Raw genomic sequence first — 24,275 nt, 5'->3', positions numbered from 1 at the left:
TATATGTTAGTGGAGATATTTTGCAAAGATCTGGTTTTTGACATACATATGTCATCTTATTCTGAAGTAATGATGTAAAGAATGCTTTTTCTGAGTTAAGCCTATTGTAGATACATAATTTTGTATGTTCTAATTCTATATATTTCATGTTCAGGATGAAGACGATGACAACCAGCTGCTGAACGTGGATGAGAATAGTTCTGACAGCCAGGGAAGTGTTGGTGGCAGTATGAAGCAGGGCGACAACAGTGAGTACTAATAATGTTACTCATAATATACTCCAGCCATACTCATAATCAATGTATACTTGCATTTTGCATACCTTATATTTGGTAGACAGTAAACCCAGTCAACAACAAAATGGTGTTTCATTTTCCTGCAATATCCCGTCTCTCTAATCCTCCATTATACAGAATTTCACACAAATTGTGTTTTTGTACTTTGGGCTCATTGCAAGATAAATATGGTAACTGCTAAGAGCCAAAATACTGTAACACAATTATGAATACAGTGTCTCGATATTGGCTTTTAACAGACTCATGCATATTCATGTAAATAGTGAGAATGAAGATCTGTATATCACAATTATGCTTGAGCTGAGATCAATCTTTCCAGCTTGACTTTGAATTCATAAATAATTGACAAAGTTTGTTTTTATGGGATTATTTCAAACATCAAATGATGCTATAGAACCAAAAATAAAAAAAAAAATTGACTTATAATAAGTGCTTTTTGTCTATATGCAAAGGCATTATATCCGAAGTAACATAGCTACTTTGCCAAGCATATTGTGACCTTCAGTTTAGCCTCTGATAGAAAAAGTCATTAATCCTATTCAATTCGGACAAATCCTACTTTCATTTTACTGTATAAATATGATATACAGTCCAGCTTTGTTATCTGTAACTGATTCAAAGATTCCATTGAACATGGGAGTGTTTATCTGGTCTTTGCCAAATTTATTGACATTTACATAGTTATGGTGAAGTCCGATACTCAGCTAACTCCAACATTTTTCATGATCCTGCTGATTTTGAGATTGTGTGTTACATGATAGCGTTGGAGATAATTTTAAACAGAAAAGGCCCATTTCACTTTTTAACACAAGTCAGAAATATCAAGGACAACAGCAGGTTCTTTCATTTATTTAGTACCGTCTACCGGTTTCACTCCTTCTGGGCTTCATCAGGATGACAAATGCAGATTTTTCGCGACCTAAAGTACCTGAACTGCGGTACCCTATTCTATAAATAGTTGGCATAGTACTTTTTTGTGTTGTCATAAGCGCAACAACTTCAACACAATATATACATGTTTGAAATGACATCAAAGTGTGAAGTATAATTTTATAAAATTATCACCATACCCCCTTTATATGATTTGAATCTTTACAATGTCGTTGTTACTGAACACATCATTAACACCAAAGTTAAGATCACTTTAGTCTGAAAATATCATCAAACAAAAAAAGCACATTTAGGAATTCTGTGTTGCTTATGTGTGGAATAAAGGAGAGAGGGTATTTCTACTCAAAAGAAATACTAATTAGATAGGAATTCCTAATATAAGAATACATGTCAGAGTGATCAAAACACTTGACAGAAATGACTTTAAGGAAACCAATTACAAACATTCAGGTCACTGGGTTAGAAAATTACCATGCCTGTCTGTTTTACAAAAAAAAAAAAAAAAAAAGTCAGTGAATGTCAACAAAATGTAACTCATGCTGCAGCAAATGGATAGACATGGATTATTTAATTATTTCAGTAGCACATAACTAAATAAAGATGTTTTCATGTGATGAAAATTTCATGTAATAAGCAGGAAGGTGTTTGTGTCTAAATAGGGCATTGTTCAAGCATTGCATCAGCCACACAGAGACCAGTTAGCCCTGTGATAGTATAATGTGTCTTGAAAGCTGTGGTATGCTAATGTGTACAGGTTACTACATATCAGTTGATGGCATTAGAAGGCCACCTGCCAGTTGCCCCATTGTTCATGGGTACTGTGTCCTGTTTATGCTGTTGTGATGATATGAAACTCTAAACTAACATAAATGTATGATAATTCATAATAATCTATAATTTAACGATGAAAACATTTTGCTGATACAGATCAAAATATTTCTACAGGTTTAGATAATATATGACTCAGGAAATATCCTGCAAACGTAAAATATTGTAGCAGTTATCTTTTTTGCACACAAATTGGTATCCCTCTGAACTATAATTGCACTTATTGCAGTTCCTGTATTGCATTTATATATCAATTATTGATAATGCACAAATTCATCTTGGCACTTATGTAGCAAAAAATTGTGACTCGCTAAAAGTTGATTGTGCAGGATGAAGAATGTTTAGTTTTCAGTGTTAATATGGAATATTATGTTGAGTGAGAGTTTTACAAATAATTTTTATTTAGTTGAAGGAATACATTATTCGGTTTCTGTAGAGAGATATTTCAATCCCCGATTATTGATATTTGCTGTTGCCATTGTAATTTATGCGTAGTTGTCACTCATGAATAATTGATTAGTGTGAAACGCTGTCATTACTACAGTTGTGAATTACATAACATGATCGGAGTTAGCCCAGAAATTTCCCAAGGTAGACTCAAAAGAATGCAAAATCTACATTTTTCAATGTTAATATGTGTTTGATGGTTCCTATATAGGACACTTATCGGAAATAATATCAAATTTGGTGACCTGGAAAGCAGACTTTGATCAGTTTCCTCAATGTGATCTAGTGATGTCGGTGACAAAGTAGAAAGCATTACAACATTATGTATTATATATACTGTAGTCTTTTCACCTTTTAGGTCATTATGTACTATAATTTTACTATAAATAGAATTCAAACTCTGCAAACATCTCATTTACTGACCTCATCTATTGGTAAGTTGGTGTTACTTTAAGTAGAAAAATGCTTCACAGTTCACAAACATCCCCATTTGTGTAAGTTTAATATTTTGACCCACTTAGGTAAGTACCTAGGTACTTATTGTGTCATGACACTTATAATCCTAAGTTTGTTGCCATCTCTGTTGTCAAAAAGTCAAAGATCAGCCGCTATATCTCTTTTCTTAATTATATACTTGATATCATTGACCCAAAGATGACCTTTACACTTAGAATTTTCAATTACTTGTAGTTGGGGAGGGCTTCAGTGTATTGTGTAATCTCTTTGCGTTTTATTCAGAATTAGTCTTCAGGTTTTGTTTATGAATCTAATTTTTACATTGTGCTGTATTATAAATTTCAAGCACTTAGCAATTCAGCTGTTGTCAGATTGTTTTTATTGTCATTAAAGTTTTAATATTAGTCTGGTCTAAATAAACAGAACAGCATTGGTTACAATAAGATAGAATGTTGTTATTATTTATCTGCTACTCAGATTGCATTCATATTGACAGTAAATTACAATGTGGCAGCTATTCAGTTGTTACATTGATATTACAGATATAATTTTAGAATATTGTCAAGTCTATTTTATGAATTTATAAAGGTTTTTCCCTGCATGCTTATTTACTAGAAGAGCTTCCTGAAAATCAGAATCCTGTGAATGTTTGATGTAAAGCTATATGTGTTATTGGAGGCAAGGAAAAGTGTTGACCATATGTAGGTTATTATGGTACCAAAGTGTCTATCACTGCCAGACACTGCTGTTGAATTCCACATTTCACAGAAAGAAAAAAAGACCATGGTTCGTTCAACACTAATAACAGTAAACCTGGGGCTCCTGTTGACAAAATTATCTCCCTTAGTAGTTTCTTTGATATTTTTGATGACCTATTACAAATGCAAACCTGAGACTATCAATATGCCTGAAGTACCTATTGAGTTACATTTTGAAAATTTACATATAAAACAAAAATGTTGACTGGTAACATATGTCAGCTGTCTGTGTTGGAAAAAATAGGATTATGGTGGGAAACTTTCCTAATGAGAGTTACTTCCCTTTGACCCTTTGTATGACTTGAATGAAGATGATATTTGATACTCTTTTACTGATGCATGTATACATGCCACTCTGGATCAGCATGTCTCAACAAAGCTTGGTCCGTTGGGTACATGTAATAGTTCTGTGCACAAATACTGTGTAGTGAGAGGTTGAATCCATATGGATTTATCTTAATGTACAATATCATGATACAAAAGATGGTAAATAAGCAGCACTAGATCCATTTTGGTTATATATGGATATTGTCCCCTGGAACTTCACAGCTACATGTCTGGAAATTTTTTTAATAAGAGTTGCTTCCCCTTAGTTACTGTGGTACATTCGCAGTCCTGGCACTGCCTTAACATTTTCAATAAGAGTTGCCTCCCCTTAGTGCCTGCTGCCACTGCTCCTGCTGCTAGGTGTGCTGATCCAACTGACAGCTCTATAGGATATACTGTAGCTATAGCACAAAGACAATGAACATCAAGAGTTTTTGTCAGGGAAATCGATCAGCAGCACCCTTGAGACTTTTCTAGATAGGCCTCCACCAGGGCTGCAAGCACAATACAAGGAAATAGGCAACACTTACATATGTAAAACTAACACACACACATATGCCTGCTAGGTTTACATGACCTCTGAACTTTGACCTAAGAAACCTCTGACCTCTTAGGGTCAGAATTGCATGAAACCTACACGTTTGTCACATATCGGTCCATTACAGATGCCTGGAGGGTATTAAGTGATACGGCATTAGGCCGACACATAATTATCCTCTTTTATGTAGCAGGTATTGATTTTTTTCGCGGAGTTTGCTTCCTATTGCAATCCAGTCAATCAACAAAGAACTTATTTTCGGTGTTAGGGCTGTTTGACTCTACGCTCCTAACGTGACTTGCTGGACTTGTGACTTGGTGTGACAGTGATGTAGATTAATCATTTAAGCCGAGATCAATATCATTGACAAATTTACCGCAAGAATTTATTTATACAGAGCACATGGGCTTTCACTCTCTTGTCGTCCGCCTTTACAGATTTATATTTATTCAGATATTGAGTAGTTGTGTACATGTTTTTAGATCGGCAGCGTCGAGTCAATTTGTTATTTGAAGGTCATGATGATATTGCCTCGCCTACAGCAGGAGCTTATTAAAGGAATTGATTTTAGATCCACAGTAGATTTGTTTAACGCTGCTATAGATTTTCAAATTAAGACCGCTTTGATAGCGGTGGAACAGACAGTTTTTTTGCTGGCTGATCTCTGTTGCCTGAATATTGTTGATTACAGGAGAATCTCGTACATTCACATTAATTTTTTAAATTTTGTCTTTTTAACAGCATTATTTCCTTTGTAAACTGAAAGATGAAATAGCTTTTTGCAGTTGTTTAAGAAAGAGTCACTGAGATGTTTCCATCAGCAAACATTAAAGGATAGAAAGACCATCCTTTTCCAGTCTTATGTTCACTGATCTGTGTATGATATTTTTAAAGCTTTGTGTCTCTGGGTTTCAATCTAAGTACGTAAGGAGTTTAGATAAGAGAAGGTCTTCCCTGTAATCAAAATATTACAGATTTCAGACATATAAACAACAGTGAATAAGCCCATGTCTGTTAATATCCCTACCTAAATCTATTCAAATACAAGAAACACCATCAGATTATATTTCATTGCCATGTAATAAGCCCATGTCCAGTAATAAGCCCACCTAATATATTCCATTACAAAAAACAATATTACCAGATTATATTTCATTCTCTAATAAGCCCATGTCTGGTAATAAGCCCATCTAATCTATTCTTCCATTACAAAAAAAAACATCACCAGATTATATTTCATTGTCTTGTAATAAGCTCACTACCTCATGTTAGTTTACACCAAGATATTTTTCTCTGGGCTTACTACAGCAGGAAGACAGCTTGTAAGGATCTCAGGAAATGTTTGTGTTCTGTAGGATCATGTTAACTTTAAAGATCCATTGTAACACCCCCTTTGGAGTGTGACGTATCTCAACCCTGCGGGTAAGATTCTTATGGTGCTAAACACAAGGCTTGCAGAGCGTTTTTCTTTCCCTCTCTGCAGCATGAATGATATGTTTTCTTACTCTTTCGGCATTTTATATTTATAATGATGTTGTTGGTATGAAATCATTGAATTGTTGATGTGATGTCATTGTCTTGTTGCTGTTACAATGACCCATTGGTCAGTTCGGGGAATTCATCGGTTTCCTCCTAGGTATGACAAAGAAATCTCTCAACAGTAAAGCCATATGTACACCAGTCCAGTTTATATTACTTTTCAGCATCAGGATAAGAATTGTCTTAACCTCAATAGATCTGTATTACTTTTCAGCATCAGGATAAGAATTGTCTTCACCTCAACAGGTTTATATTACTTTTCCCCATCAGGATAAGAATTGTCTTAACCTCAAACGTTTATATTACTTTTCAACATCAGGATCAGAATTGTCTTAACCTCAATAGATCTGTATTACTTTCAACATCAGAATTATCTTAACCCGTATATGAAGATATGAGATACAGGGTTTGCCACTCATGGCTTACTTGATCTTTCTCAGCTAGCTGTTTTTGAGAAATGGGTGGGTCTTTACAGACATAGTTGTGTCTTTGTGTAACACACTTTACCCTAATTGCTGTGAATTGCATGTGATGGGCCTCCTGTTTGTTGTTCAGTGAGGTAGCCACTAGATACTAAAAGGAGACTCTGCCTGAAAACGACTCGTTCACACTGGTTGATAAAACCCAGCAAACAAACTGATACACAAAGTCTTCAATGTGAAACCAAAATGATGAATTTAAGTATTGTTAAAAGGTAGAAAAGAATTAGGAATGTCTACTCTACTCTGCCAAACAAAATAGGTTTAGTGTTTGGATAGTTCAAGAATGTAATAAAAAAAAAAAAAAAATAGATGTATCTTTGACTTGAGGTGAAATTTAGCTAGTGAATGAATCACTGTTGTATCTACATGTCAGCCATTACACTCTGGTGTTTATAGCCCCAGCCAGAGCCACATAACTCGGGGATCAGTATATATTCCTTATGATAACTGTTGTAATTACATTGTATAATGTTTTAATTAGAAAAGGGCCCAGTTTAAACTGTTGTCATATATGAGATATATGGAAATCATTAGTGTTAAAACATTAAAGTTGATAGTCACGTTATTAATGTTATTTGGAATAATCTGATTTCAACATTCCTAATTAAGATCTTAAATTGAAAACATACTATGGAGTTATGTTATTTTATATAAAATATCATATGTGTTATATATAATTTAAGTAAGAAAAAAAGAAATTTTTTCCTACATTCAGCTGCAGAATTTTTCATTTGTCAGATTCTTATTATAGGAAGGAATGCTGCTCCACCAAAGTATGTACAATTTCAGGTTACATTTGGGAAACATTTTTGGTTTTGTACTATGGTGTCAAAAAGGGAGATAACTGTTGTTACATAAGATGAAATGATTGGGCTTTAATCATTATATCTAAGCCTGATGAGTAATGGATAAAACAAAATTGGGTTTTTTTTAATGAACTCTATGAACTCTTGAAATGAAAAATAGACAAATAGGAAAGCCAAGCAATTTTATTTTCATATTAATGAAAATTATAATACAACCAGTGAAAAATAAAACTAGTGCAAAATATGACCAAAGGAAAGATTTAAGCAGAGACTTGTTTGGAAATTAAAGGAAAACGACACCAAGTGTCCAAGATAAGGGTGTATTATTCTTCATCTAGGACACCAGCCAGATTAATCTTTTGGTCAGTCAGTAACATCAGAGTCTCACAATGAGAGGTGATTAAGTCACAACTGGAGAGCACCAGATTTACTGATAGGTATAGAACATCACTCAAAGTAATGGAATATTTCACAGATCATTTACTGAGGGCCATCCAACTTTATATATATTGTTCCCGGTAGTAACAATACTTCTGTTACTTCATTTTTATCCAGTAATAATCCCATGCCTGGTAATAAGCCCATATGGGTTGTTAACTGTTATAACTAATAAATACTTTTCAGTGTCCTTTTATAAGCCCACTCCTGACATAGAGTTAGAAATGTTCGCTGCCGGGCTTATTTCAGGATATATATGGTATTTTAAGATATTAAAGGATGCATTTTATGGCTGTGTTTATATTCATATTTAATCTGAATGCCAAGTCAATTTTGTAGTTTGTATAGAGGCAGTATCCAGTCAGTGTAAGTATATTGTCAGTTACATTGCAGTTGTATGGGCCTATTATATTTTCAATCTTACTATATATATGTTGAGGAATTACTCTGACTTGTACCTGTGTGAGAACTTGAGAAATTGAAGGTGTCAAAAGCTGTGTATAATACAAGGTCAGGAAAGGAAAGCACCATCTTTTGTGTGTGTTTTTTTTTCATTCTAAAAAGTGTCCTTCTGTCAAAATGCAAAGGTTTTAAGTAGAGTGTACTGATTCAATCAGGTCGTAATATGATAATGATTATTAAAAACACTGAGAGGCTACAGAAACCTAGAGACGGTGTCAACATCATATTTTAGATGGATATCACATAAAATATCTTCTGTAAAATGATAAACAGGCATGCAGCTTAAAATATCTTAAAGTTAAACATTTTTTTTATAGATGTTGGTGTGTTAAGGGAAAATTATTAATTTTTTTTTTAGTTTCATATATCTACCTGCACAAGTGTCAAGAATCCAGCAAGGTTGATCTCTGACATCGTGAGTTAAGGTATAAGATGTCACCTCCTACAAATACATACAGGTGTTCTTATAGAAATAGTGTGACAGAAACACTCCTTAGCTTGTAACAATAGGAATTTATAATGCATTACTGTGATGTAGTGCTGTGCAATAGTGGATTTCTTCAAAACTATTGCAATGATTTTTAAACCATAAGAGATATGAGTAGAATATTTAAATTGAGAAAACTAAAACCTTCTGTAATTAAACTTTTAATGAAATATTTTCAACTGATACTGAGTGTTGTGGAATATTGCAGACTTACATGAGGTTAGTAGTATGAAAATGGTTATTTGTCAAATGTGAAGTTGAAAATGGCTTTTTGTCAAATGTGAAGTTGAAAATGGTGATGAACAATTTATGGAAACGATATATGGTTAAAACTTCAATTAATTAATTAAAAGTTAATTAATAATTGATTATGGATGTGAATCAAAGATACCTTGGTACATATTTGTTCTATGGCTATAAGTGTGATCTGTATAGTGATATGAGAAAATGACATGGTGTGAATTCAAAGATACATGTATATATAGCTGAATTTGAAAATTGATCAAAATTGTTAATTTTTAATAAGATCATAACTCAAGAGTTGTAGAATTGCATTCAATACCAGGTTTTTTTCAAAATGGTTCCAGTTTTTGCATTTTTACTGTAAATACTGTAAATGTACACACGTTATTGTATCACTTTTCACACGGAAATCATTGCACTAATAGCAGTTACTGTATGTTATTAATAAAGCAATTTTAATCAATACATCAATTCATAATTGCTCAACACACTAAAATTTTAATGTACTTAACAGAAGTCTTGAAACTGACTGGATGTTTCTATCGATTTGTTTCAATGGTTTTTTTTTTTTTTTAATTTCTAATTTTTAAATTTTATTATTCCATTTGCGAAAATAGTGGAAAAACAGAACTCGAAATTGAACTGTAACAAGATGTCAGGACAGGTCAGTGTAAAATGTAGATAGATGGTGGGAAGTTAGAAGTAGGCTGTTCAGTGACATTTCATTATTTATACCCCCTATCAGTATCTCACTAAGGTGGATGGGTAGGCTATACTAGGAATTGTAATTCTATAATTGAAAGCAAGGTCTCTCATACTGTTTGTTCTCGTTGAATTATTTATCACCTCGCATTAAAAAAAATCAATTATCTCCCCTAGTGTACGGACGGACTCAATTTGGATGTTTAATATACATGCTGATTTACCTGGTTAATAAGGCCAGGTTATAATATAGCAGTAAGATTTCTTTTATCAAGTTAGCAATACTGGGCTTAATGAGGATTTCCCTCCTGGTGTAAATCGTGTACAAAATTACACAGGAATCTCTGTTCTGTTATATGTGATTATCACACTGAAGGATTTTCTGAGGTTAATTATGTAGAACTACTATTGGGAATTCCCTCAATTTGCTCCTGATGTAAATAATGTGCAACTATTAGAGGGAATTCTCTGAATTTTCTCCTGATCAAAATAACATACAAGTATTTCAAGGAATTCCATGAATTTGCTCCCAATATAGATAATGTAGGTGAAAAGAGCTGAAAAATAGGGAGTAGAAGACTTTTTACCATCCAGACAATCTGTCTTGTTATTGTCAAAGTTATTATCATACAGACAATAGCTTACTGATAATATCCCAGCTTAGTTAAAAGGCTGTTCTGTTAATATCACATTTCCTTTTTTATCATACACAAAATTACACTGTTAATATCACATTTATGAAAGTATATATTTTTAATGTCACAGTTCTATTTGTATAACTCAAAAATCATATAATTTATAAAAATATTGTTAATGTTGCACAAATTTCATTTATTTGTATTATAACACCTTTTGAATTTACATAAGATACATATGAAATGAATTATACTGTCTGAAGTAGGTAGGTTCACTCTAGAATTAGTGATACAAACTTACTGTGTTTCATTGACCTCTTTCTTATCAGAGATTGCTTGTGGACAGATACAAGTTGTATGCTTTATTGGTGCAAAGCCATTTCATTCCAAAGCATGTTGTTACAAGTCTGGCTTAGTTTATTTTTTTTTCAATTTTTTTTTTTTTTAAATTCATGTCCACTATGGTTTATTCAATCCAAGGCAAATCGTTAAAAGCCCTTCAAATGAAAATAAAAATTGAAGACCTTCACACCATTTACCTGATCATTTGTAGAAAGCAGTCGATGTATAGAAATGTACAATCCTTTGACATGCTTTCACATTTTTCACGCAAGTGATCGTAATATATGAGTTTACATAACTCAAGTCGGCATTTAAATGATGAGATATGACTATAAATGAATATGACTTTGCAGCAGTGAGTCGACTTTCTCCGGAACAAAGGCTCATGAAGTCGAGAAGAAACGTTATCAATCATACTATGGTTTTCAAAAGCTATATTTCTTTGTCTGTTACATGGCTTTTGAGTGGCAAAAATGAGGCCATATTTTATTATTGAGTACAAGCTATTAGGAGAGGCCTGCTTTGCCTGTCTTACTAGCAGTGAGAGGCTTGGTGGAAGCTGCTTACAGCAGACACATGGACGGCCATTCTACTGTGTGGCTTTTTATTTCTAAATGGATAAAATCGAGGAACTTGCGTCATGGGGTTGTAACATTACTCAATGTGATAAGCACTATTCCTATAAAAATGAATAAAAAGTGGTTAGATGTATGCAACGATGAGAAAATCCTAAAGCAAGCCTGCTCGCTCGGTCATGCAATTCACTAGCAGCTCGAGCCGAGAGCTGACACATGGATCAATAACAGTATGTTTCACCAACAATGAAAATGAAACTTATAACCCAACAAAATAGGAAATGTAACAACAAGCATCAATATTTAATTGAGCTATCAAACCACCTACATACATCGACAATCGTTCCGTATTACGCTGCAGCGGCGCGATTTGCAAGTTAGAGATTATATTTCCAGTATCTAATAGTTTTACTTCCCGACAACTACTTCTGATCGCTGTAATGCAATTGTGGGGTGGCACTCGATTTTCTTTCCATGATGAATGATTGATCCGAGATTGTTTTTCTCCGCGTTAATCACAGGGCCTTACAATACTTTGACCTTTGATGGAAGTAGCTGCTTAGTTTATCATTTCTTTAAATTTGTTCAAATGTGTTCTTCTGAAATAAGTCAGTCTCAGAATCAATGTTGCTTTTGTCTCTCTATTTCTTTGCCTAATGGAAGAGTTATGGCCGACATTTTACCATGAAAACCATTTTCTCTGCAGATTGAAATGAAAGTGACTCCTTTTAACCGAGATGGTTGGAATTGAAAGATTAATGTCCAGGTTCCCTGACAAAGTTCAACCCATCTATCCCATAATGCTAGCTTGATGATTTTAATATTTCTTGGCATTGCTTTACTTTGTCTACTGTTTTGTAACCTTTTAGAGTGGAAGCTTTGACTGTGGTTGTGATGTATTCAGGTCAAGACAATGTGTTCTACAGCTTGCTTTAATGGTTTAAAACATTCAAACATTTCATTTGCATACTTAGTATGATAAAAAATAATAAAAAATCACCTATTTCTCATTCAGTATGCCAATGGCTGGTAATTTAAGCAATCCAATATATATATATATAGCATTAAAAGTTGTTAAAATGTACATATATATATATTGGTCATAAAGAGCACATCAGCAATACTCTATAAGTGTATCCTACAGAGATTGTGGTAAGTGTGTCCAACAGAGACTGATATATACTATATGTATCCTACAGAGACTGATATATACTATATGTATCCTACAGAGACTGATATATACTACATGTATCCTACAGATACTGATATATACTATATGTATCCTTCAGAGATTGATATATACTACATGTATCCTACAGAGACTGATATATACTATATGTATCCTACAGAGACTGATATATACTATATGTATCCTACAGAGACTGATATATACTATATGTATCCAACAGAGACTGATATATACTATATGTATCCTACAAAGACTGATATATACTATATGATCCTACAGAGACTGATATATACTATATGATCCCACAGAGACTGATATATACTACATGTATCCTACAGAGACTGATATATACTATATGTATCCTACAGAGACTGATATATACTATATGTATCCTACAGAGACTGATATATACTATATGATCCTACAGAGACTGATATATACTATATGTATCCTTCAGAGACTGATATATACTACATGTATCCTACAGAGACTGATATATACTACATGTATCCTACAGAGACTGATATACACTATATGTATCCAACAGAGACTGATATATACTATATGTATCCTACAAAGACTGATATATACTACATGTATCCTTCAGAAACTGATATATACTGTATGTATCCTACAGAGACTGATATATACTATATGTATCCTACAGAGACTGAAATATACTTCATGTATCCTACAGAGACTGATATATACTATCCTACAGAGACTGATATATACTACATGTATCCTACAGAGATTATGGTATGTGTATCATGAGACTATATATACTACATGTATCCTACAGAGACTGATATATACTATATGTATCCAACAGAGACTGATATATACTATATGTATCCTACAGAGACTGATATATACTACATGTATCCTACAGAGACTGATATATACCTACAGAGACTGATATATACTATATGTATCCTACAGAGACTGATATATACTATATGTATCCTACAGAGACTGATATATACTATATGTATATACCTACAGAGACTGATATATACTATATGTATCCTACAGAGACTGATATATACTATATGTATCCTACAGAGACTGATATATACTACATGTATCCTACAGAGACTGATATATACTATATGTATCCTACAGAGACTGATATATACTATATGTATCCTACAGAGACTGATATATACTATATGTATCCTACAGAGACTGATATATACTATCCTACAGAGACTGATATATACTATCCTACAGAGACTGATATATACTATATGTATCCTACAGAGACTGATATATACTATATGTATCCTACAGAGACTGATATATACTATATGTATCCTACAGAGACTGATATATACTATATGTATCCTACAGAGACTGATATATACTATATGTATCCTACAGAGACTGATATATACTATATGTATCCTACAGAGACTGATATATACTGTATGTATCCTACAGAGACTGATATATACTATATGTATCCCACAGAGACTGATATATACTACATGTATCCTACAGAGACTGATATATACTATATGTATCCTACAGAGACTGATATATACTATATGTATCCTACAGAGACTGATATATACTATATGTATCCTACAGAGACTGATATATACTACATGTATCCTACAGAGACTGATATATACTACATGTATCCTACAGAGACTGATATATACTATATGTATCCTACAGAGACTGATATATACTATATGTATCCTACAGAGACTGATATATACTACATGTATCCTACAGAGACTGATATATACTACATGTATCCTACAGAGATTATGGTATGTGTATCGTACAGAGACTGATATATACTATATGTATCCTACAGAGACTGATATATACTATATGTATCCTACAGAGATTGATATATACTATATGTATCCTACAGAGACTGATATATACTATATGTATCCTACAGAGACTGATATATACTATATGTATCCTACAGAGATTGATATATACTATATGTATCCTACAGAGACTGATATATACTATATGTATCCTACAGAGACTGATATATACTGTATGTATCCTACAGAGACTGATATATACTATATGTATCCTACAGAGACTGATATATACTATCCTACAGAGACTGATATATACTACATGTATCCTACAGAGACTGATATATACTATATGTATCCCACAGAGACTGATATATACTGTATGTATCCTACAGAGACTGATATATACTACATGTATCCTACAGAGACTGATATATACTATATGTATCCTACAGAGACTGATATATACTACATGTATCCTACAGAGATTATGGTATGTGTATCATACAGAGACTGATATATACTACATGTATCCTACAGAGACTGATATATACTACATGTATCCTACAGAGACTGATATATACTATATGTATCCTACAAAGACTGATATATACTATATGATCCTACAGAGACTGATATATACTATATGTATCCTACAGAGATTGATATATACTATATGTATCCTACAGAGATTGATATATACTATATGTATCCTACAGACACTGATATATACTATATGTATCCTACAGAGATTGATATATACTATATGTATCCTACAGAGATATATACTATGTGTATCATACAGAGACTGATATATACTATATGATCTTATAGAGATTGTGGTATGTGTACCTTCAAGATTGCAGTACAAAACAAGGAAATATTTGTGAAATACAGTTGGAAAAATCAATATTTGCATGGACCTACTAATCACTCTAATTTTTTTAAGACCTCTGGAGAATTTGGCTGTGATGATTAGAGTCTGTGGAATCTGATAATAAACGTTAATTTATTGAGGCAGATCGTGTGATTGGTGGTAGAGAATTGTCAACATCTGGTGCCTCGGCGGAGGTCAATAATACACACTGGTAACATTGTTACTGTCTCCAATTTCAGATTCATTATGTCGAAATTGATTCTTAATGTTGATTTCAGACTTCCCTAATTTGCCGTGCTTATCACTAGTACAAATGTTTAGGTGATAGAGAAATGATACCTTTAATGTACACTATCGTTTTATAGCAAAATATCCAAGATATATGTTGTTTATTGGCAAAACCTCTGTTGTGGGATTATGTCATTTTAACATTAAGTGCAAATCATGAGGAATTTTTTGAAAAACAATAGGTTAGGTATAGTAACCATGTCGTTTGTCTGTCACTAGTTATAAAGATCAGTTGCAGATGGTTTTGTATGGGGGTCAGTTCTGCAGCTGAAAAATTGTTTTTGTAGTGTTTCTTGTTGTAAGAAATAGCAATGGCCTATATGACCTCAGATAAAGTTACAAAGTGCTTGGTCTGATGTTGTCTTTTCTTGGCTGTTTGTGTCTCTCAGAGAGCTGAGAAACAGACTGGGCTATGTTGAAGTGGTTGTGCACTTGGCTGGGAAATCTAATCTATGTGCTTTAGAAAGCATATGATGGGCCTTCCTTATGTTGTCCAGAAAAGAAGCCACCGGTTACTTCAAGGAGACCCCACTTCCAAATGACCCAGGCTGTTCACAGGTCCATAAACAAACAACTAATGTTGCAATTAGCTGAGAGGGCCAACATCTTACCTGAGATTCATCATAATGGGGTGGGCTTATCACAGGACAATGAAATAACCTTACCTTTTGGCAATTGATGAGCTTGTTCCTAGTCACTGGTTTATTAATATAAAATCATGGATTCAACCATCCTTTTATTCCCATTTCATTCCCAAATGAATTATGACCGAGTAAGACATTGGTGCTGCTTTCTTGGACTGGATTCTGTAAAAATATTCATATTTCTTTGGAAGGGCATTTGTGAAAGATAGAAGTTTGTCATATATGGTAGAAGGTATGAATCATTGACCTCTCTGTCTATTATCACTGAAATATGGATGTCTTTTATTGATAAAAGTGTTTTAAAGAAACAAATTTTAAGTAATTGTGAGCAGAACATAGTGAAAGAATTGAGGCTATTGTAGTATACATATATGTCAGTCATGCGATACGATCTGCCTGATGAACATTTGTAGAAGTGATACATTATTGACTATTCTGTTCTTGCACTCAAGTCATATGCACGGTACAACTAGTCGATAAATAGTTTTATAATGTTGTAAATGGCATTTCCTGATATCTGTTCTACACAATAAAGATATTGAAATAAATAAGAGGTTCCTGGTCATGGCTGTCATGGCGCAGTATTTGTTTAATAATCATAGGAAACATACATGTGTCAGAAGTGAAGCCTGATCTCAATCCCTCATTAGATGTCAATTTTTAATTAACATAGTAATTACTTGACCTATTTTTGGTAATTGTTCCTGTTTAGAAACATTATTCAGATATATTGAATGTTCATCATTGCCCTGGGTTTAAATTTTGTTATATTGAATTGCAACAAAATTTGTTTAACACCTCTATGTTGGTGATATATTTACAAGGATGTTCAGTTGATACAGATACCAGACAGATAAAGTAGTAATACACTGTTCACATTGTTTTATTTCAAATTTATGATTCAGATGTCACCGCTAACATTTAATTAAGTTTTATGGTAATACTTCGATGCCATAGCAACACAGTAAAGATTTTATTGAAATTTAAATAATTGAAAACTTGATACCATTGGCTGGTTGGTGTGTTGCAGAGAAAGAAAATAATTATCTATCCACAGCTCAATGTCATCTTCGCTAAGAAAAAGTATTGATTTTAATAAAAGTAGATGTTGTTGCATGCAGCCCGCATATGTTAATGACTTTGTGTCTCTATGTCAATAGTGGCATAGCACTGAGTGTGTTAAGTATGAAGATCACTTGAGGTGTGAATTATACAAACATTTCCTCACTTACGAATAAACTACCTGTTTCTCATCCTGCATTGAAAATGCCAAAATTTATCTGACTTGATATATCAAAATTTGTAATTTTTAAGTCCATTATCAGCTGTACCGCCTATAATTTCATGTACCCCCCCCCCATCAGCTGTACTGCTATATAATTCCATGTAACCCCCATCAGCTGTACTGCTATATAATTCCATGTACCCCCATCAGCTGAACTGCTATATAATTCTGTTTACCCCCCATCAACTGTACTGCTATATAATTCTGTTTACCCCCATCTGCTGTACTGCTATATAATTCTGTTTACCCCATCTTCTGTACTGCTATATAATTCTGTTTACCCCCCAATCAACTGTACTGCTATATAATTCCATGTACTCCCATCAGCTGTACTGCTATATAATTCCTTGTACCTCCATCAGCTGTACTGCTTTATAATTCCGTGTAACCTCCATCAGCTGTACTGCTATATGATTCCATGTATCCCCATCAGCTGTATTGCTATATAATTCCATGTACCCCCATCAGCTGTTCTGCTATATAATTCCTTCTAACCCCCATCGGCTGTACTGCTATATAATTTCATGTACCCCCATCAGCTGTACTGCTATATAATTCCTTGTACCCCCATCAGCTGTTCTGCTATATAATTCCGTGTAACCCCCATCGGCTGTTCTGCTATATAATTCCATGTATCCCCATCAACTGTACTGCTATATAATTCCATGTACTCCCATCAACTGTACTGCTATATAATTTCTTGTACCCCCATCAGCTGTTCTGCTATATAATTCCATGTATCCCCATCAACTGTACTGCTATATAATTCCATGTACTCCCATCAACTGTACTGCTATATAATTTCTTGTACCCCCATCGGCTGTTCTGCTATATAATTCCATGTATCCCCATCAACTGTACTGCTATATAATTCCATGTACTCCCATCAACTGTACTGCTATATAATTTCTTGTACCCCCATCAGCTGTTCTGCTATATAATTCCATGTACCCCCATCAGCTGTTCTGCTATATAATTCCTTCTAACCCCCATCGGCTGTACTGCTATATAATTTCATGTACCCCCATCAGCTGTACTGCTATATAATTCCTTGTACCCCCATCAACTGTACTGCTATATAATTCCATGTACTCCCATCAACTGTACTGCTATATAATTTCTTGTACCCCCATCAGCTGTTCTGCTATATAATTCCATGTACTCCCATCAACTGTACTGCTATATAATTCCATGTATCCCCATCAACTGTACTGCTATATAATTTCTTGTACCCCCATCAGCTGTTCTGCTATATAATTCCATGTACTCCCATCAACTGTACTGCTATATAATTCCATGTATCCCCATCAACTGTACTGCTATATAATTCCATGTACCCCCATCTACTCTACATATACACAGTGTCTAATGACGACATACACTACCAGAATAGCTGATGGGGATACACAAAATGATAAAGCAGTACACTTGATTGGGGTACATGGAATTACATACCAGTACAGTTGTACCATCAGCTATTCTGGAAGTGTATTGTCAATAGAGACTGCATATATCTTCATTAGACACTGTGTTTATATCGTCATTAGACACTGTGTATGTCGTAATTAGACACTGTGTATATATCGTCATTAGATTCTGTATATATGTCGTCATTAGACACTGTGTATATGTCATCATTAGACACTGTGTATATATCGTCATTAGATGCTGTATATATGTCGTCATTAGACACTGTGTATATGTCGTCATTAGACATTGTGAATATGTCATCATTAGACACTGTGTATGTCATCATTAGATACTGTGTTTATGTCGTCATTAGACACTGTATATATCGTCATTAGACACTGTGTATATGTCGTCATTACAAAATACCTTAAGGTAACCATATCCTATAACATGTTAAATTAATTGTCATTCAGTGCCCATGTAAAGACCGATATCCTATGAATAACTATCATTTGCAAATATCTTCCTATTTAGATACAGTTGAAGGTGTTAATTGAATATGTATTCCATTTTTTTGTGTATATAAGCAGACTTGCATATTTGCTTTACATTCACAAAACCATTGTGAGAAATAAGGAAAGATACAGTTAATGACCTTAATTGATTCCGTTAAGAAGAGATAACTTGTGGCTGTTTTGTTTGTATGAAGTGTCATTTGTTTTTAAGCCTGTATGCATGTGCTTTGTCATGTTCTCCCTGATTGACTTGAGCTGAACACAATCTGCGAAAGCTGATTTGGCCACGATTTCCTGTCGTATCATGCTTGATTGGTTCAAGTTTAAGCACCATCCTTGAAAGCTCGTTTAGACCATGATCTCATCTATTTAGCCTTAGCTACATAGCTTTGGCCACTTCAAAGAGATATAGTTTTTTTTAGTTGTTGACGGTTGCCTTGGTTACAGTGTCTCCATGTTGTGATGATGGTGGAATTGTAATGGCAGTTATTAGGGGCTCATTAAGGGAAATTCTTATCATCATTAAATCTTTGATATTGGTTAAAACAAAATTTGTTTGTATTGTTAGTAGAATCATGAAACTTTCTGCAATTGTTAAAACGAAATTGGTTATCATCATCAAACTTTTTTTGCATGAGTTAAAAGAAAATATGTTTGTGTTGTAGACAAATCAATGACAGAATGTGGATTATGAAACTTTGTTTTTTATCTGTAAATTTGTAAAACATTGCTGACTGTGCAATTTATCATTATGGTCAGAAAGAGTTCAATTAAGGCTCATGAATGAAGTTCTGGTCCAAATGGTCACATATGTGTGAGCATATGACATGACTTAGCATCTCTTAACAAGTTCCATAAAGTTGTCTTTTCAAATATCAAGAATTCAAAATGGCTGATTGGCTTTTGATCGTTATGTGGCCATTAACAAACAGCTTTTGACCATATATGGTCTTTGACTAATTGCTTTTGACCATATATGGTCTTTGTCTAATGACTTTTGACCATATATGGTCTTTGACTAATGACTTTTGACCATATATTGTTTTGGACCAATGGCATACTTTGGCATAGAGGACTCCTATGATAATTGCATATAAAAAAGCCATAATAGAAGTATTGGGATATTTGGAGGGAAATTGAGGTGAAATTTCCATAACTTCTGACTGATTTTGTTTTATTGTATTTAGTTTTTTGGCATCCACTTGACAAGAGGATTGAACATTTAGTGAATTGAAGTTAAGGTCCATCTGGTGGCAAACAGACTGGACCACCCAATTGAAGTCTCTCCTCACTTCAGCTATATAAAAATTGCTTGGCATGAAATTTTTTAGAGACAAATGTATTCAAGATTGAAACAGTCAGGATGGAAGGAACAATTCCTAAGCATGAAAACATGGATGTTACTTGAAATGGTCAAGGAGTCTGCTTGAAACCTTGAAACTTGTGTCAAGGAGGAGAACATGTAGGGAAAGGATATTAACACCAATTCATGTCACTGTGATTTTCAAGAAAGATGTGTTCATCTTGGAACCACATTTGCTCTTTGTTTTCATGCCATTCAAGTTTTGGTAATAAAAATTTATTGTTTATTTAAGACTTTTGGTCAGTTTTCTTTCGTATTTCACTTTCTGAAATTTTTAGTTCATTTTCTGAAATGTATATTGGAGACTTTGAGTCTCAGTGTCTATGAAATTGTTCCCTTTCTTATGTTTTAATGACAATTCTTCATTCTATATCTAAGACTGTTAGAATAAAAATTAAACTTGCAATCCTCTTCTCATACAAAGGATAAGGAGTTTTGCAGGTGCCAGAAATGTGAAAGACATGGACAGGATACTTTGTCAGCTAAATACTGCAAAGTCTAAGAGGAGAAAGACTTTAAATTCAGACATTAAAACTTGCTATATCACAAAATGATGGAAAAGCAGGTCATTAAAACACCTATAATAAGGAAGAATGGAAAGTTTATATCTCGTAGATTTGAGAGTATTCCATGATAGAGACCAGTTTTTGCTGCCAGTTTCTGTAACTGCAATACTGTAGTGACATGTAATGCGGGTATTGTATTACATTTGTAACAAACCAGGAAGAGAAAGTGCTATGTAGATTTTAATTGAAGCATTTTCCTACCTTATTTATGGTAATTTGTTTCATTCTTAATGTAAAATAGACTTTAACTTTCCTATAAACTTGTCTCAAATGATTTTGTTATAGAATGTTTGGATATTGAAATTGATGCAAAACCTTGGCACGTAACGTTTTTATTTTTGGCAAAAGTTGACTCGTGATAATAAAGAGAGTCGGAATAAATTGGATAGTGAATTTCTGTAAATGTCAGGAATTCTATTGTAAACTCATCTCTTTGTTTGGAAGGTTAGCACTTTGTTCCAATCATACTAAAAACACTTCTATAGAGAATTCAAGAACAATGCTTTTATTGCCTTTGTTTTGTATTTATCTATACTTCTAAATAGAAGCATTAGTCATATGGACTCCTGGTATCAAGTCTGAAAAAAACGAAGTTCAATAATGGAGAGAGAGTGAGAGAGAGAGAACAACTTAATTTGGATTAAAAAACTACAAAAGTTTTTATATTAATTAATTTCAATTGCTTTTGTTGTATTTGTGTGTGTTTATTTGTTTATTTATTTATTTTTCTTTCAATGTGTCTTTCAGTTGTAAGTTGCCATGTTAATTGTTTTTTCGTAGATAATGTTTCAGACATATATTAACTTTAATTGTCTGTTCGTAATTGATTTCAACATGTGAAAATGTAGTATGCCTCAGAAAAAGTGGACAAATTAATGTGTACAAATTGCTCTGGAAACGTGTAACTATTGTCACTATAGTATTGGACGTGAAGGTGTGCCTGCTGTGGTTGTGTGTGGGTTACTGGTGATAACACTAATCTATTAACAGCAGTGAAGTCTAATTGATTTGAGCACTTAATATTAGAAAGTTGAGAAACATTGATATATTGACTCTTTGGAAATGTTCATTATTGGGATTGAATGGAATAATCATTTTTGTTCAGCACATTGAAGTAGTTTATCACTTGACTTTGTAGAGTCAGTGAGGTGAGTGGATATTTGATTTTGCGACAATGGAAGTTTTATGACATGCTCATGATATTTTCAAACAATGGAAATTGTAAAATATTGACTGAATTCTTCAAAATTATGAAATACTAATTTTATGTTTTTATTTTTCAAAATTCAATAAATTTGTTAAAAGGTTTAATATATATAACCAAAGTGAATCTGTATAAAATTGATCTTGTAAATTAATGTATATTGAATGTTAGATGAGTCAAAAAAGGCTTTTCACCAGCCACGATGAGCATTTGTTCGATTTTTTTTTTATTAGTTTAGTGTAGCATTTACTGTGAATTAGCCAAATCCCGGATATTTAGACCTAGTAATGTACACATTCAATGGCCAGCTAAATGTTAGCAAGGGGATACAACCATTCACAACATAACAATTCCACTTTGATTAATGTTAAAGTCGTTATAGATGAGGGAGATCAATACCAGAGGTTGTGGTACGGAGAGTGTTGCCTACAACCTTCCACGATCAATCATCTTAACACAGACAACTACAATTCTAGGCCACATATTTATATGATGTATAAATCCTATTCATAGGCATGTGTTCATGTTTTAAGAACTGAAAATGAGATTAATGATAAGTCTTTAAAAGCATCATTTAGGACAGGAAATTTTTTTTGTTAAATTTTTTTTTTTTTTTTTTTAGGGGGGGAGTTAAGTTGACATAGTATTAGGTTTGTATATCATTATATTCAAGCCTAGTCTTTATAACTGGCCAAGTATTAAATATGCGTGATTAGTTCAATAGTATGATCTTTTGAGAAGTTAAACATCTGCCATATGTACATATGTGTACATCAATATATACCTGTGATAGACTACACACAGTTATTGTGCTCCGCATATCCTGAACCAGATACCTTTAACAAGGTTTATAGGGATCAGTCCACACTTCTTCAAGATCACTGAGCAGAAGCGGTGAAGGAAACGTGATAGCCTGGCTGTTGATATAGAGGAAGGCTAAAGGGGGTAGTTATCTAGATAGAGTGGGTGACTGGAGGTGTCAATAGGGGTCAATGTCATTACATTTGTATGGGCAAGTTATGTACAGATAGACACTGTGTATTGTAAACAGTGAGCACTGCGCCACCACCACTACCACCAGCGTACACAACAACGTTCAGCTCTATGGCCGATACTTATCAACACCTTTTCTCGGCTGGCTGATTGGCTCCGTGTAAGATACAGTATTGAGGGTGGCAGTCGCGGCATGATTAGTGGTTTGTACATCAATTAGACAAGAACAGCAGGCTCGCAATATGAGAAACATCAACATACGGAGGGTGGCAGCGATTGTGTAGTTGTAAGCGAGGTATGTGATGGAGGCGTGTGCCTGCTACACTGAGACAGTGCATCGCGGTAGTGGCACGGTGCACCCATGTTGGTGTTACATCAAGTAGGCAGTCTGTAGACGTTAGATCGCGACTTTTGTGCATGTACGTACTGTGATATCATAAGTCCTGAAACCTGCACTCACAAGACCGAACTACTGGAAACGTACGGTACAGAAATGGAAAAATTATAGATTGTGTTTGTATCAGAGATTAAGTGAAAAGGAAGTACGTTTAGTATGTAGAAGTTGTGAAATGGGATTTTATGTTATAGCCTCTTGGAGAAGGTTTCCTTATGATCCCATATATAGTGGGAAGTCGGCTCGATGCATTTCTGGTGCTCATGTGCAGAATTGTATGAATGCCTGTCCATTCATCTTTGTGTCCTCAGACAAACACATGGTATACTCCACATAAGACGTCCAGAACATGGATCTGGGCACCAACGGTTTTGATCATGGAGAAGGACTGACATCAATCAGCAGCAAATGTGTTAAGTTATTGGATTAAACCTACTATTGGTAAAAGTTAGATACTTACTGTGGAAGTCAGGGTTGTTTCAGTCCCGTTCAATCACTTGATCGTGTA

The 24,275-nt window shown here is 33.9% G+C and overlaps 1 protein-coding gene across 2 annotated transcripts in view; it reads left to right on the top strand.

Annotated features, from left to right (window-relative positions):
* LOC132560003 (genetic suppressor element 1-like) overlaps positions 1-24,275 on the top strand; it is an 85,303-nt gene that overhangs the window by 2,873 nt on the left and 58,155 nt on the right. For both annotated transcript variants that reach the window (XM_060224658.1, XM_060224657.1), the window contains exon 2: positions 155-248. In XM_060224658.1, the coding sequence (XP_060080641.1) occupies positions 155-248 (94 nt within the window). The remainder of the gene's footprint in view (positions 1-154; positions 249-24,275) is intronic.

The sequence above is a fragment of the Ylistrum balloti genome, unplaced genomic scaffold, assembly GCF_031769215.1.
Source record: "Ylistrum balloti isolate Yb309-2 unplaced genomic scaffold, AGI_CSIRO_Ybal_v1 Utg371002, whole genome shotgun sequence".
In the NCBI taxonomy this organism is placed as follows: domain Eukaryota; kingdom Metazoa; phylum Mollusca; class Bivalvia; order Pectinida; family Pectinidae; genus Ylistrum; species Ylistrum balloti.
This window is presented reverse-complemented; position numbering and strand designations above follow the sequence as displayed.